This window comes from Ictalurus punctatus, chromosome 7 (assembly GCF_001660625.3).
Source record: "Ictalurus punctatus breed USDA103 chromosome 7, Coco_2.0, whole genome shotgun sequence".
Lineage (NCBI taxonomy): Eukaryota > Metazoa > Chordata > Actinopteri > Siluriformes > Ictaluridae > Ictalurus > Ictalurus punctatus.
Window position 1 is genome coordinate 11,020,100 of NC_030422.2, and position 17,007 is coordinate 11,037,106.

General features: G+C 39.0%; 1 protein-coding gene across 1 annotated transcript in view; it reads left to right on the forward strand.

The window, feature by feature from the left end:
* shha (sonic hedgehog signaling molecule a) overlaps positions 1-12,964 on the forward strand; it is a 13,610-nt gene extending 646 nt beyond the window's left edge. The window contains exons 1-3 of the mRNA XM_017470997.3: positions 1-110; positions 7,860-8,121; positions 11,868-12,964. The exon at positions 1-110 is cut by the window's left edge and continues 646 nt beyond it. Of these exons, the coding sequence (XP_017326486.1) occupies positions 1-110; positions 7,860-8,121; positions 11,868-12,523 (1,028 nt within the window). The 3' untranslated portion in view covers positions 12,524-12,964. The remainder of the gene's footprint in view (positions 111-7,859; positions 8,122-11,867) is intronic.
* Positions 12,965-17,007: the final 4,043 nt, after the last annotated feature.

Genomic DNA, 17,007 nt, shown 5'->3' on the forward strand with positions numbered 1-17,007 from the left:
GCAAGATCACGCGCAACTCGGAGCGCTTCAAGGAGCTCACGCCCAACTACAACCCGGACATCATCTTCAAGGATGAGGAGAACACCGGCGCCGACCGGCTCATGACCCAGGTACACGCTCTCTCTCTCTCTCTCTCTCTCTCTCTCTCTCTCTCTCTCTGTCTGTCTCTTTCTTTCACACACACACACACACACACACACTCACATAAAACATGCATGCGGATGGATCATTCAGCACTCAGCACAGTCCTGAATTAACACGTGCACAACCCAAGCGTGTTATTTAACGTGCAGGACGCGTTCGCGTTCAGACGCGGCGTCTAAACTCAACACGCCGAGCCCATTATAAAACAAACCGGCTAGTGCAACGCTGAATTATCACGCGCGCGTGGGCACTTGTTCAGTGTAAACGTGACATACGGGACGATTAAACACCGCACGTGCTTCCTTCAGGTCGCTGTTGCGCGCAGTTGTCAGTCAGCTCCATGCTTCATCCAGACCTTCATCTGCTGCGTTCAAATCACACAGGTGCTGAATTAACACCTCGGATGTTAAGGGTCAGGTGTGATGTACCAAACCGGTTTCGTCCATAATAGTGTTCAATCAATAGTGTTCTTCTCCTAGAAGCCTTGAAGGATTTGTTGGTTCAGACGGTGTTCAGTTCGGTACTGCTGTGGGCTACAGGTGTTCGTTCAAGCAGGAAGGATTTAACTCTGATGACGGTGTTTATTATTATTATGTAGATTGAAAAAAATCAACAAAAGGAAGGTTGTTAACACCCCAGCACCGTACCTGACCAACCTTACAGTTTTCCTGCACCTAACACCTAGCAGTGTTTAATCACTTAGTGTTGAGTTGGACGTACGCGGTGTTGAGTTATCTCTCAGCGGTGTTCACTGTGTTAGTTCACGACGGTGTTATTCCATCCAAAACAAATAAATCACAGTCTTTACAAGAACGCAGCCGATGAAGATCCGTTTCATTCTCTCTTCAACTGAGCATTTACATTAACACTGTGGCATAGGAATTAACACCGGCAGTTTTCAATCAGCTCTAAAAGTCTTCAAATGAACACACACACAGACACACACACACACACAGTTCCGAGTTATCCCTTCGGTTCAGGTTGTAGACGTTGTAGATGTTAACTGAGCACCACGTGTGTTAATTCAGCACGGTGTTAGGTTGTTTAATTCAACACCGCACAAGCCTGAGGTGCGTTAAATCACAGCCTGGTGTCGAGCCAGAGCGTTAAGTGAACACTGCGGCACAGGAACGAACTCCTACAGTTTCAGATTAGTAATAGTTGTAATAGTCCTTAACGCTTTCAGGTGTTAATTGAGCGCTGCACGTGTTAACTCAACACAGTGCCTCCGATTTCAAAGCCGACGCAAAGCTGGTGCGGATGCAGAGCGACTTTAACATTGCAGCGTTAAGTGTTTAACTCCCTCAGATTAAATGTTAAACCGCCTCACGAACTAGCACTGCAGCATGGGAATTAACACAGCCGGTGTTAACTGAACACTTGCAGTTGTAGATTTGTTGTAGTGGTCTGTAATCATTTGACAGGTTGAAGGTTTTAACACGCAGAGTGTTGGTTCATCTCTGAACAGTGCACTGTAGTGAGCCCGGAGGAGCGTTAATTCGCCGTCACAGATTATTATCACTCTAAAAGAATGGCGCCGATGTGGATTAACACCGCTGGACTGGCTGAGTGTGATCCTTCTAGGGTTTGAGTGTTAAGTTAACGCGTACGCTGTTGAGTTAGCTTTGTAGGTGTTTTAGTTTTGAACGAACACTTCAAAGTCCATCAGGACAGGACCGATCGCCGTTATCCCATGTGAGACGGTGTTCGCCTTAGACCTAAGGTGTTAAGTGTATTTCTTTTTTTTCACCACGCTCAGGCGGTGGGATAAATAATAAACGCTCATCCAGCGCTGACTTAACACGGCGTTAAATCGCCCCACAGCTGAACACTCGATGAAACCGGCAAAGTTCGTTCAACAAACCTAGGTGTTAATTCGACATTTCGAATAAGTAAACACCGCGAGCGTTAATTAGACACCATACGGTTAATTCGCCCTAACACACAGCGGGTGTTCCTTCCACCAGAAAACACAGACTGTGAATTAATCTGTGGATTCAGTGTTGCGTTAAATCCCACCTGTGTTTCATTAACACAATGAATGTTAAGTGTTGCTTGCAAACCCAGAGGGTGTTGAATGTGTTCCAGTGGTGCTCAGGTGGACTTACAGCTCTGGTTGAACTCTGACGAAGGTGTTTATTCGTACACTCCACAAAAGAACGGAGACAATTTAACACCCTGCAGCATGGGAATAAACACCTACAACGTTCCATTAACACCTGAGATAGTCTGAGAATAGTCTTTAACCGTTCGGTACAGTTGTTGAATTAACGTGCACGGTGTTAGTGAGTTATCACGTATTGTGTAGATGTTGCTCCAACGCAGCATGTCTCACTTAACACTACTTCGATCGCGTGAAGCCACGTGAACCATGAGGTGTGTTAATTACACAGTCTCTCATCCTGAGCGTTTCATTCGTGTTTCCTTCTCCTAGCTCGGGCGTTAAATCAAAGAGTTAAACACTTAAACACCATAGAGTTAACGTTACAGTGTTGAATTAACACGTAATGTCATGACTGATCAGTGTCCATGGTGTTTGTTTAAGCAAACCTGAGGTGTTCATTCGAAACCGCACGCTTTAATGGTACAGCAACGTGTGGAATACCGAATTAACAAAGTGTTAAATGAATTAACGGGTCTGAATGAACAACTGTCAAACCTGTGTTCGGACACGACTTAACACTTCCAGAGCCGATTTAACACAATTCCACAAGTGCAGGCGATAACCTGAAAGGATAACCGAACACTATTAACCCGGTACGTGTTAATTTCCGTGCTCTAGCTCAATACTTCTTCGGCTCGATTAAACACGGGGACGGGTCGATTCATTCACAACTTATGTAGTGTTGAATTAACCCAGTGTTCAATGAAACGCAGGCTGTCCAAGCAGGTCCAGGTGTTAATTAGCCGTTTTCGGATAATTGAAAGGAAACACATCGACTCAACACCGCAGGGTGAACGAAACACTGTAGGAGTTCATCCCAGCTCTGCAGTTTACAAAGCACTGACGTTTGCAATTAACGTTTTGTCTGCAGTGTTGAGTCTGCTCGACACGTGTTCGGTGTTAAGTGGTTGCGTGTTGAGTACCTGCGTGCCTTTTGAGTCGCTCGGGTTTAGGAGGTGTTAAAACGCGAGACGTGTTAATAGATAACTCAAACGCTCATTAACACTAATTAAACACTACAAATTTTTACAACCACTATCACTGTAGGTGTTAATTCCCATGCCGGTGCATCGCTTTTGACCGGGTAAAAAAACTGAGGCGTGACGCACCAAGCGCGCACTCCATCTCACTCCTTCGTTCTGGCAAGTGTTTTAAAATATTAAACGCCCCCCGTGTGCTCGCAGCTATAATGCGAGGAGCAAGGAGCGAGATGGAGATAATCACGCCACGCGTATACATTATACACATATGTATATGTATATATGCATGTCTCGTTTTTTCATTAACAAATCAGGCGGAGCTGCTTAATATAGCTCCAGAACGAAGAGCTGCTGAATTTCTCAAATACTCAAAGCTGCATGGAATTTTCTGGAAATTCTCCACACGGTGCATTATCCAGGAGAATTTTTTTTTATTTCCCCAGGAATTATTCCTAAACAAACTTGGAGGAAGGTCAAGCTTTGATAAATCATTCTTGCAAGGACACACACACACACACACACACACACACACACACACACACACACTCTGTCTCTCGCATGTTTTTCTGTCTTTATGAGGACCCACTATTGTCATAATGATCACGGTAGCTAATTAATCTAACTTAACTTAATTCATCTAATCTAAATTGGAGTTACACGGACGTTTCATTCTTTTTGGTCCTCATAAAGCAATAAAATACTTGTACACACACACACACACACGGCACAATTACGAGGCTTAAATCTTCTTCGCTGACACGTAATGCAAATGTTAACCGTCGTGCGAAACTCTTTTATTGTTTAACGAACAATTACACAGTTAACAGAGTTCAATTCGTAGCTACCGCAACAGTTACTTAAGCGTTTTACAGATTTGGGCGTAAATTCGAAATGACTGCAAAATGAAACACATATAAATATTAAATTTCTAACTAATGATTGTAAGTAATATTTTTTTCACAAAATACAAATCATTTGTAAATCCAGTTTCATTACCTGCTTAATTTATTACATCGGATTTAATTTGCTTATTTAAGTCACTTAATTCTTTATTATTTATTTTTGTTTTTTAAATACTATTTACATATACATCATATGCTATGATGTATAAATTGTAAAAACGATCAAATCAAAATGTTTATTCTTTTCCATTTGGCATGCATTATATTAAAGTTCAATTGGTTGCACAACAACCAATCGGTGGGCGCTCCTTTAATTCATGCGTTTCAATTAAGTAAAGTGGACCAATAGGCACTTTGATACAAAACGACACAGTTTTATGCCCATATATGGACATCCTGATACGATTCAACCAAATATGTAATAGCGTTTGAATTTAACACCAAAAAAAAAAAAAATAACAAAACCAGACATGCTGCAGAATTTCATCCGGACTTTTAGGTAGCACACACCGTCGAACACGTTCTAATACTTTATCGTTTCCATAGTAACAGCTCGTTCACAGGGACTTGCATTCATGGTATGTAATGAAATGTTATTATTTAGCAAGGAAAAAAACCTGTTGATATGGTGAAGTTTCTTGTAAGGAGAAATGTGATAATGTAACGTTCGTGGAAGGAGTCTCCAGCGTCAGCACTTTGTAACACTGTAGCGCGAAGGTTTCCAACATCATCAGGACAGACTAGTTTACACTTCATCGCGGTTTCTCCTTATCATGACAAGCTATTATTTATTAGCATCATCTCACACGTCTTTTAATGACTTCCGTGTACAGTTTAGATTCCAGTGTTGAATCGTTTAAAAAGACAAAAAGTTCAACGGTGCAGAAAAGACGTCATTAAAGCGTCCGTGTTAAAGACAGAGAGCTGAACGTATCGCACACTCTGTAATTCACTCACTGCAGGTGCATTTTTAAAGTCTCTCTCTTTTTTTTGTCTCGTTTTTTTCCCTCGTCCTTTACAACTAAGGGATGAAACTAGCGTCAGGTGTGGTTTGGTCTTTTCTCAGATGTCTATCAAACTTCACTTACAGTTATTACGGCGTGTGACACCTCCAGGCGCTTCCACTCACCTGAACCGTGCTGAACACGCCCGGCTACACCATGTCCGCTTTACAAGCTCGCCGCTGTCTTGCGCCGCTCCAGTTCCCTGATCACACACCAGCTCAGTAACACACCCTGCAGGAGATCAAACGAGTGCTTTAGTCAGTCTTACCTGTGTTTTGGCTACAGGGACTAGCTAAGAGTTCCTGTGTGTGAAAATTTTGTTCCTAAATATATATTTTTTTTAGTTCAACATAATTGTTTTACGTGAATTTATGAAATGTATTGATTTCAGTGAGAGAGCTAGCTAACAACAGCTAGTTCTCTATTTGCTGTGTAGCTAATACACATTCATTTATATATATATATATATATATATATATATATATATATATATATATATATATATATATATATATATATATATATGATTCCAATTATAAAACATTTAATGTCAAAATATCAAACAGCACTTAGGTAATGGTAGCTTGAGCCTAGCTTGCTGGCATAGGTAGCTTTGAGCACAATGGAGCGAAACAGAAGTGTTTGCCATGTTTTCAAATATTTTTTGAAATTAGCAAAACTGAAAGTGTTTAGCTTACCTACTTTGCATGGAAGTAGTGTTGCTAGCAAAGTAACTAGCTAGTTTAAGTAAATTTTCCAGTACTAAGTTGTTAGCATTTCTAATTTCCAAATCAAATATCAACTAAACACTTAACTAATAATTAACTGATAATTAATGAGTAATTGTTCATACTAATTGATTCTTTAAATGGTGATGAAACACTGGATTGTGATTGGTTGGTTGGTGGAGATGGTGATAGAACAGTGGATTGTGATTGGTTGGTTGGTGGAGATGGTGATAGAACAGTGGATTGTGATTGGTTGGTTGGTGGAGATGGTGATAGAACAGTGGATTGTGATTGGTTAGTTGGCTGAGATACTGGTACACACTTTCTAACACACACAAAAAGTTCCACTTTTAGGCTGTATTTATCAGGATCCACTACAGTTTGATGATTTTACACACACTCACACACACACACACACACACACACACACACACACACACACACACACACACACGTTGAATCAGGTGTGTGTGGTCAGTAAAACTGTATTTTGGCTTTCTGTCACTAAGCGTTTCTTCTGAGGCGATTCTTTGTTAGCAGATTAAGAGGCGACATCCGTAGCGTCCGCGTGTCCTGCTGCGCTTCACGCCCGCTGGCTTGATTTGCGGCACACGACCCGATGAATTAATAACAAGCTCTCGGCTCCCTGCTTTTTTTCTCTTTTCACTCGAGTGCTACAAGTTCTCAGACGAGCTCCGTCTCATCTTCTGCACCACTGTGCGTTTACTGCGTCATTTTAACGACACGGTGGGGGGAAAAAACAACCCAACCTCCATCGCTGTGCTTGTGTTTCTACGTGTGCCACATTGAGAGGATTCCTTTTTTGTTTGTTTGTTTGCTTAAAAATTATCACTTGATATTAATCACCTGCTGAGTATTTATCCGATAAGGCAAAAGTGTTTAACGGAAAAAGAGCTTGTTGCTCAGTTCGAGCTAATCTTGATTATGCTAAAACAATAACTTTAAATGATCTGAAAGGTTTGTCAAATAAAGCAACACAGCGTTAGAGATGTGTGTCGCAGTTTCCAGCTCCTCGGCTGGATCTATACGTTTTAGAGCAGTGAAGCGAACGCGGATGAGTTATCTATATTTAATGGCTGCTTCCTCAGAGTGAGAGAGAGAGAGAGAGAGAGAGAGAGAGAGAGAGAGAGAGAGAGAGAGGGAGATGCTCCTTTTTTCCTGAGGGAATGTTCCTCAAGACAGGAAATATCCACAGCCCTAAAAACACTATTGGTTTATATCTGTATGTAAGCAAAATTCAAAATTCAAGCAGATTCACAGATCAAGTCTTATTTTCCGAACGTGAGCATACGCTCGATTCTAGGATTTTAACGTGGCCACAATCATTAAAGAGGCGGTACACTCGACACACGTTCCTGTTATGTAGGCAAAGAATAAAAAACTCCGCCCACTAGGGGGAAGGTCAGCGCCCAGATATAGCTACAGTTTCGGTGTAAAATGCTCGCAATTTTACACCAATCCTGTTCTAACTAGGATAAGGCGATGCTGGTTTTAACGTCCATGGAAGGAGTCTCCGGTGTCAGTGCTTTGCGACAGTCTGAAAGTCTTCAGGAAAGAGGGCGGAGTTTCTACTTTATGCAAGCAGCATTTTAACTTCAAGAGAAAGAAAAAAAGAGAGGCCGGTGAGGGAATGAGCATTTATAGCTGCTGTAATGTAAAGAAAACAAACTTGTTAAGCAGATATCAAATGCAACTATAAACTGCACTCGTTTTATTCTTTGAATATCAGCTGTATAGTACTTTCTCTGAAAAGAACAATGAGCAAACGTTATACAACATATTACGATATGAAATCTCAGTGAAGCCGAAACACCTCGCAGGATCAAGATATTTTTTCTGATCGTTCACTATATATATCAGACGCATAACAGTGTCTCGTTCATTGATTTGTTCCTGCCTTTCTCTCTCTCTCTCAGAGATGCAAAGACAAGCTGAACTCGCTGGCGATCTCGGTGATGAACCAGTGGCCGGGGGTTAAGCTGCGCGTGACCGAAGGATGGGATGAAGACGGCCACCATTTCGAGGAGTCGCTTCACTACGAGGGCCGAGCCGTGGACATCACCACGTCCGACCGAGACAAGAGCAAATACGGCACGCTGTCGCGCTTAGCCGTGGAGGCCGGCTTCGACTGGGTGTACTACGAGTCCAAAGCTCATATCCACTGCTCCGTGAAAGCAGGTCAGGAACACACGGCCGATAAAAAACCCAGAAAAAAGATCTGTCTGTAAAACGTGGCTGAATAGATAGAAGGATGCTGAAGAGTTTTAGAGATAAAATGTGTGTGTGTGTGTTTGTGTGTGTGTGTGTGTGTGTGTGTAATTCACTCTATAATAAGAGCCGCTCTGTTCTCAGAGCTGGATGCCATGTGTGTGTGAAAAGTGTGTGTCCTGTGTTACATTCGAACAGAAGAAGAGGATTCTTTGAAAAAAATCTCATAATAGTTTACAGAAAATTCGCTCATTGACGTACACACACACACACGAAGAAAAAAAAGATTAAACGAACGTAGGAACAAGTAGAACGAAACGACAAAATAAAGAGCGAGTGAAACGAATCTTAAAATGTTAAGAACGATCCATTTAAGTTTGAAAGAAAACTGGAACTATAAGTGAAAGTCGTTTTTAAGATTCCATTTCCAACCATTGGACGTGGATTTTTCTTTCTTTCGAAACGTTTTAAAAATCTGCTTTTGTTTTCATTTCCAAAACGAATAACTTCTCTTATATCAGTAGCTTCAAAACATTAAATAAATCAAACATTTCCTCGTCTTTTATCCTTTTAACTTTATCCTCATCTTCACCCAAATCCTTATTAGCCCGATTATTACATGGCTATTCTATCGTTATAAGCCCTGTGATTAGATTCCCAGGAGCGAGTCTTGATAGTGTATATGTGTGTGTGTGTGTGTGTGTGTGCGATGGAGATTAGTGAGCTTATATCGCCCCACTCAGTCTCTGTGAGGGAGAAACTCTTCATAGGGAGATCGACTCAAATGCAATATACATCCATTTGGCAAAGTAATTATTTATTTGTTATTTATGATGATGCATTTTTAATAATTAATCTTTTTTTAATAATTTCATTAGAATTCTTGACTTTTTTAAACAATTTCTTTTGCAGTATAGCAAGTGCATTTTATTTTAAATTCATTAATAAATGTAATTATTTCAATAGGTTTAAGATTTTTATACAGTGTAGAAAAAGGCTACTTAAATGTATCTGTGATAATTAACAATGCTTTCATGTCTTTTTGTGTAGTATTTTGTGTAAATTGGTGTAGATCTGGTGCGTCGTTTCATGGCTATGGAATGCGATATCGTTTTAAACTAAATGCATTCATACTTCGACAAATTGTCATTATAATTATAATATTATAATATATTCAAATCTGTCCAAACCCTTGTTTTTTTTTTCCCCCCACTCCTGTTCATTTGGGGGAAAATTGTCCAGATAAATCCCATCTCCTCTATTAGCACGGCGCTCGTGTTTCAATCTGTTTGAAGACGAAATCCGTGGATCACGATTCCAAACACACGTTTTGACGTATTTCTTGAAGTCCGTGTCAGTCTGAGGTCACATGCCTTTAGAAAAAATAGGAGGGTTTCCGTGGCCCGGGATCTGATGAGAGGATTAGGGTTTTAAAAAAAAAAAGAAGAAGAAGAAGAAGCAGAAACCTTTAGCCATGTTTGCCGAAAGCGTGATCCGAGAGACAGGAATGTGAAGAGAGAAGCATGATGGGAAATAAAAAGGTGGCTTTGACGTTAGTCTGCCATTTCAAACCTCATTTACATTCAAATCTCCATCAGCAGAGAATTGGGCAAGAGCAAATACCTATTCTTTCTTTTTTTTACCAGGCAGTCTGTGTGTGTGTGTGTGTGTGTGTGTGTGTGTGTGTGTGTGTGTGTGTGAATTGTAACCCAGACGTTCCTGCACCTGAGCAAATATGAGCAAGTTGCTGGGAAAAAGGCCCAGAAGTGTCCCCTCCTTTATTTTCTAAGAGCTTCGTACACAAACTGTAATTAGAATGACAATGTCGCCTCCTTTATTGGAGCTTTTTTTAATTAGAGCCGTCCGTGCCTCTTCCCGTGAACACACACTCACACTCTCTCTCTCTCTCTCTCTCTCTCTCTCACACACACACACACTCACTCACAGGCTCTTTGGGAAGATTCTAACCGAATTCACACAAGCTGCTGTGATTGATCTTGTTTGCTGAAAGGCTGTGTTCCAATATACGCTGTATTCCCTTTGTCTCATTGACTACACACTACACAAGACGTTACTAAACACAAAAATACTTTCATCTGTTTCTCCAGTCACTAAATAACTCCATTTCTGAATTCTGATTTAGAGCAATTAACATTGATGAATTGACAGCATATACTTAACATCGGGGGGACCCGTCAATCTAAATCTTGTTTTTAACTTAGACTCTGGAATTACCAAAAACTGCAACACATTTTAAATCAAAGTTTAATTTGAAAAGTGTCTAATTAAGCATATTTAACATGTTGAAAATGTTGAATTAAAGCCACCGAATTACTGCAGTTTATCTTCAATCTTGTTGAATTAACACTAGCATAAAACATGAATGAAAGCTTTGTTAAATTGAGACTTCAAATTCAAAACTGATTCATAAACATATAGAACTATAGAACTCATGAATTAAAACATGCTGAATTATCTCTACTTCACTTAAAACATGCTGAATTATTCAGATTTTTAAAAAAAATCTACTTTAAATATGTTGAATTATCAATATTTAACTTTAAACATGCTGAATTATCAATATATAACTTAAAACATTTCGAATGATCACTACCTACCTTAAGACATGTTCAATTATTAACATTTAACTTCAAACATGTTCAATTATCACTGCCTAATTTAAAACATTTTGAATTACTAATATTTAACTTAAAACATGTTGAATGTTTAACATTTAACTTAAAACATGTTGAAATATAAATATTTAACTTAACATATGTTCAATTACGAGTACTTAAACATGTTCAATGATTAATATTTTATTTAAAACATGTTGAAATATTTAACATATGTTCAATTATCTCTATTAAAACATGTTGAATTATTAATATTTAACTTAAAATATTGAATTGTCTATATTTAACTTAAAACATGTTGAATTATCACTACTTAAATTAAAACATGTTGAATTATTAATATTTAACTTAAAATATTGAATTGTCAATATTTAACTTAAAACATGTTGAATTATCACTACTTAAATTAAAACATGTTGAATTATTAATATTTAACTTTAAATACATTGAATTATCAATATTTAATATTTTAAACACATTGAATTATCAATATTTAACAAAACATGTTGAATTATCCTTCCTTAACTCAATTATCACTACTTAGCTTAAAATATGTTGAAATATCAATATGTAACTTAAAACATGTTGACTGAGCAATATTTAATTTAAAACACTGAATTATAAATATTTAACTTTAAACATGAATTATCAGAACTTAAACATGCTGAATTAATACCATTTAACTTTAAACATGTGCAATTATCACTACTTAAAACATATTTTAACTTATAATATGCTGAATTATCACTACCTACCTTAAAACGTGCTGAATTGAATTGTCAATATTTAACTTAAAACATGTTGAATGATCACTAATTAAAACATGTTGAACGATCAATATTAATTAAAACTTGCTGAATTATTAGTATTCAAGTTATTTCATTTGATCTGCTTTCTATCTGTTTCATTTAATTAATTTTAGAAGTATGTAACACATAAAGAAGTGATCTTTACTACCTTATTTTTGTTGATCCAACAACTCCATTAAAGATGTAATAAGCATCTCCAGCACATAAATAAATGTTGTTCGTAATATGTAGTAACGTTTGAGTAAATATGTTTTTATTTATCCCTCTACAGAGAACTCTGTGGCAGCAAAGTCGGGTGGCTGTTTTCCCGGCTCGGCTCACGTCCGCCTGAAGGATGGAGCGATGAAGAAAGTGAAGGACCTGAAAGTGGGAGACATGGTCTTGGCAGCAGATGAGTCTGGGAACCTCGTCTACAGTGAGTTTATCATGTTTGTGGACCGTGATGACGTCAGGAGACGAGTGTTCCACGTCATCGAGACCAGGAACCCGCCGACAAGGATCGCGCTCACCGCCGCGCACCTGCTGTTCATCGTCCAGAACTCTACGCTGACTGAGACGTTCGCCAGCGACATCACACCGGGACAGGAAGTGATGATACTGGATGAGGGAGGACACAGTCTTCGTGCAGTCATGGTGGATCGGATTTACGAAGAAGAACATGAGGGATCCTTCGCGCCGCTCACAGGTCATGGCACCATCGTGGTGGACGACATCCTCGCTTCATGTTACGCTGCTGTACAGAACCAGAAGCTGGCACACTTATCGTTCGCGCCCGTCCGCCTTGTCCACAAGGTGGCACCATTTTTGTTCAACAGATCAGTCCAGAATGATGGTGTGCACTGGTACTCTGACTTTCTGTACCGAATCGGGACACGGATTTTAGGTGAAGCTGCTTTTCATCCAATCAGCATGGAGGACAAGAGCTGAAAGACAAAATGTCTATATATATGTATATCAAAGACTAATGTAGGACACAAGACAATATTAGAATATGAATAAAGAGAGACAAACGGGCCCCCTTTCCTGGAAGAGGAAAAATAGGAGGGATATTTATTATTTTACAGACACCATCTCAAAAAAATGGAAAAAAGAAAGAAATGGAGCCTTAAATGTGTCCTGAATAATTTATTCACACGTGAACTCCGGCTGCTGATCTCTCTCTCTCTCTCTCTCTCTCTCTCTCTCTCACACACACACACACACACACACACATATATACAGGATTGTGTTTCAGCATGTGTGTACCATCCGGACGTGCAGAATCTATTTTTATATACTTCAAGAAAGAAAGAAAAATGAATGAAAAATGTTCTGTGCGACTAGGGCATGTGCAGAACATTTCTTCTTAAAGGCATGGGGGAGGGGGGGGGGGGGGGGGGGGGGGGCTTAACTTAACCATTGTGTAATTGAAGCTAGCAGCCATGTTAGCCGATGATTAGGCTAACTCTAATTGTTTCTATTAAAGCCAGTATTTTGTGCTAAGCAGTACGACGAGCTGAAAAAGCGAAAAGAAAAACTAGTAACGTCACATGACATCTCAAATTTAACTTAAGCCCTGCCCTTTTTGGACAAGCTACTTCAGTCAAAACAGATGCTCTCATTTAAATTTCTAGAAAAGAAAAGACTTTAAAATGCTGCCTCATTAAATGGTCAAAAAAATGGCCTCGTCCCAAACAGCGGCGTTATTTTTCACACAATATTTTATCGGCACATGCCTACGTGCGTCTGACTGACTGACTGACTGTTATATATTTTTTCTGGGATTTGGGAGGGGAGGGGGGGTTGGGGGTCCATAAATTATATTTTTATACACAGAATTGTAAATTAGATTTTGACTGTTCGATCGTTGCCGAATCACTTGAAATAGTGTAAATTATGAGAATATATTTTAATTTAAATAGTCACAAAGAGTTTCTTCATGATATTATCCTTCTTATTTTTATTATTATTATTATTATTATTATTATTATTATTTTACTATTATCATCATTATTTTTCAGTGTTTCTCTTGTCGTTGCTCATTTTTGGAAAACAGAACTGCACATTTTGGACATTTCACTCTCCTAACCGCAGAGTTACAGACTGAATTAATACGTAACTCATGTAAATTTACTAAAATGTATTTTTTGCCTTCATTTTTTTTTTTTGTAATAGGTGAATAGTTTTATAGGAATAAAATGTAGCAGATATGCACAGGCTCAATGTGTCAGGAAATGTATAGAGATGATTATTTATATGTTTATATTATAAAAAAAAAAATGTGAGAAAGAAATTGTGTGTTTCTGGAATTATTTTGTTGTTGTTTTTTTTGTTATAAGGGTTTTCTATTGCCAAACTATAAAACAAAAAAAACCCACAACAATATTACTGAATGAGTTAAGATGCAATACTGATACAGCTCGTGCTTCCTGTACACAGTGATGGATGGACAGACACATTCCAATGATCACAGATAAGTTAAATCCATTTTGATGGATGAGTAGACTGTTGAGTGGATAGATGGATGGAAGGATGGGACGATTATGGATATGGATGAATGTATAGAGTAGGGATAGTGCGTTGGATGTATAGATAGAAGGATAGGCATATTAGAGAGTGCTGGATGAATGGATGGGTAGACTATGGATAGACTGTTTTATAGCCCATTGGATGAAACGAGGGATGGATGGGTGGATAAATGACTGGATTATGAATAGTCTGTTTAGAGGGATAAATAAAGAGCTGGATAAATATAGTGGTGAATGGATTATGGATAGAGTGATTAATGGATGAATGGATGGGTAGATCATGGATAGACTGCTGGATGGATCATGGATAGCCCACTGGATAGAGGGATGGATGGATGGATGGATGGAGGAGTAGCTTTATGGATTAGAGATAGATGGATAGAGAGACAAATCAGCTGCTACCTGATGCAAACATGTTGTCTACTTGTATATATACAACGATTAGCCATAACAGTAAAACCACTGAGAGGTGAAGTGAATAATATTGATTATCGAAGGGGGGGGTATTTACTAGGCAGCAGGTGAACAGTCAGTTCTCGAAGTTAACGTGTTGTAAGAAGGAAAAATGCTCAAGCCTAAGAATCTGAGCGACTTTGACGAGGGCCAAATTGTGATGGCGAGACGACTGGGTCAGAGCGTCTCCAGAACGGAAGGTGTTGTGGGGTGTTCCCGGTACCCAGGGGTTAGTAGCTACCAAAAGTGAACCAGCGACAGGGTCGTTTGGAGCGAAGTCTAGCCCATCTGGTCCGATCTAACAGAAGAGCTACTGTAGCACAAACTGCTAAAAAAGTTAATGCTGGCTCTGATAGAAAGGTGCGAGAAGCTTGCTGCGTACGGAACAGTGTAGCTGCAGCCCGGGCAGAGCACCCAAGCCGACCCCTGTCCACCACAGAAAGCTCCTACAATGGGCATGTGAGCATCAGAACTGGACCATGGAGCAATGGATGAAGGCGGCCTGGTCTGATGAATCAGTGTGGAAGTGTTCTGCTGGGAAAGCATGGATCCTGGCATTCACGTGGATGTTACTTTGACAAGTACCGCCTACCTAAACATTGTTGAAGGGGCGTACAAAAGGATAACGCACCCTCACACAATGAGAAAATTGTTTAGGAACAGTTTGATGAACATGACAAAGAGTTCAAGGTGATTTAAAAGATCTGCTGCTAACGTCTTGGTGCCAGATACCACAGCACACCTTCAGAGGTCTTGTGGAGTCCAAGCGTTGAAGGGTCAGAGCTGTTTCAGTGGCACAAGGAGAGGATAACCTACACGATATTAGGCAGGTGGTTTTATGGCTGATCGGTGTATGTTTGCTCACATACCAGCCTACTTACACCTCTCTCTCTCTCTCTCTCTTGTGGTGCGTGAGTGTGAAAAGTGTGTGTCCTGTGTTACATTTGAACAGAAGAAGAGGATTCGGACTGTGTATATTGAACACACACTACACACATAGTTTTTCAAAATAAAAATAAAAAAACAATTAATAAAGTGTAAACAACTCTCAGGGCAAACGATGGAAGAAAAACAAATCCAAAAAATAGGGATGGAATAAAGAGTAAAATAATAGAAATACTGTATATTAATAACAGAGGAAAAAGTGAAAAATTAGAAAAAGGAGAGAGAGAGAACTAAAATTTAAATAACCTAAGTAAAAAAATATATTAAAAAACGCATGCTGTCAGTGTGGTGGGTTTTGATACTAAAGGAAAACATGGTTCAAATCTAAATCAAAGTAAATTCAAAGCATCGTTTTGAGACAAAATCTTTTTTTTTTTATAGCGTGTGTTTTAAATGCTGATATGCAAACTCGTTAGCTGCTTAGTTCGTGTGTGTGTGTGTGTGTGTTTAGAAAAGAGGTTTGAAAGCTTTTGAACTGTGTTGCAACATGAACAGAAATTCCACGGCCACTTCTCTCCAGCAGCTCTTCATTGTGTGCGTGGGGTTTTTTTTTGACCTTGCACGCTTTATGCCAATACACACAAAAGCATGCAAAAAGCATAAAAGCATGAGCATTCCTCGCCACACAGGTAAATAAAAGCGGCAAAATCCTGCAAGCGGCGTTGTGCCTGAGGAACAGACAGAGAGAGAGAGAGAGAGAGAGAGAGAGAGAGAGAGAGAGAGAGAGAGAGAGAGAGAGAGAGAGAGAGAGAGATTGTACAAAAATAAATAAATAAACGAGAGAGGGAAAATGCTCTGAGGCAACAATAAAACCCTAAACCTAAGTTTTTATTCCGTTACTGTAAACCCTCTGCTAATGCAAGTAAAGTTTTACCGAAACGAGACAATTTGATTTTTATTTTTCCTAAAACTAAATTTTAAACTAACCTGGCTGATTGACCACAAGTCTGGAGTAATGAGTCATATAAAGAGCTTCACAATCTGATGTATCTAATAAGAAAGAAAGACGAAGGGGGAGAGGGAGAAAACAAAAATAATAATATACAACCAAAAGAAGAAAAGAAATAAAAAAGGAGAATGAAAGAACCAAAGAATTAAATCAATCAGTAAAACCAGAAAACAAGAAGTTAATAAAAAAGATGGAAAAACCAAGAGCGAAAAAAAAAAAAAAAAAAACGGAGAAAGAAATGAAACTAGAAATAGGATAAAGAGAGAAAAGAAGAGAAAAAAAGAACAAAAAGGGAGAAAACGTGAGAAAAAGAAAGCAGACAAAAAGAAATGGATGGGAAAATATGAGAGAATGAATGCAACAAAAAGCGAGAAAGAAAAAAAAGAATGACGCTCATGAAGAGAAAGAGAAGAAAGACGTAGTAAAAAGAAGGAATTTTAAACACGTCTGATGTCCACCGAATTGTACAATATGAGGAGTCGGGGAAGCAACACAATTCCAGCACAATTCCCATAACTCCAACACAATCCCTTTAATCCCAACACTATTCTCATAAT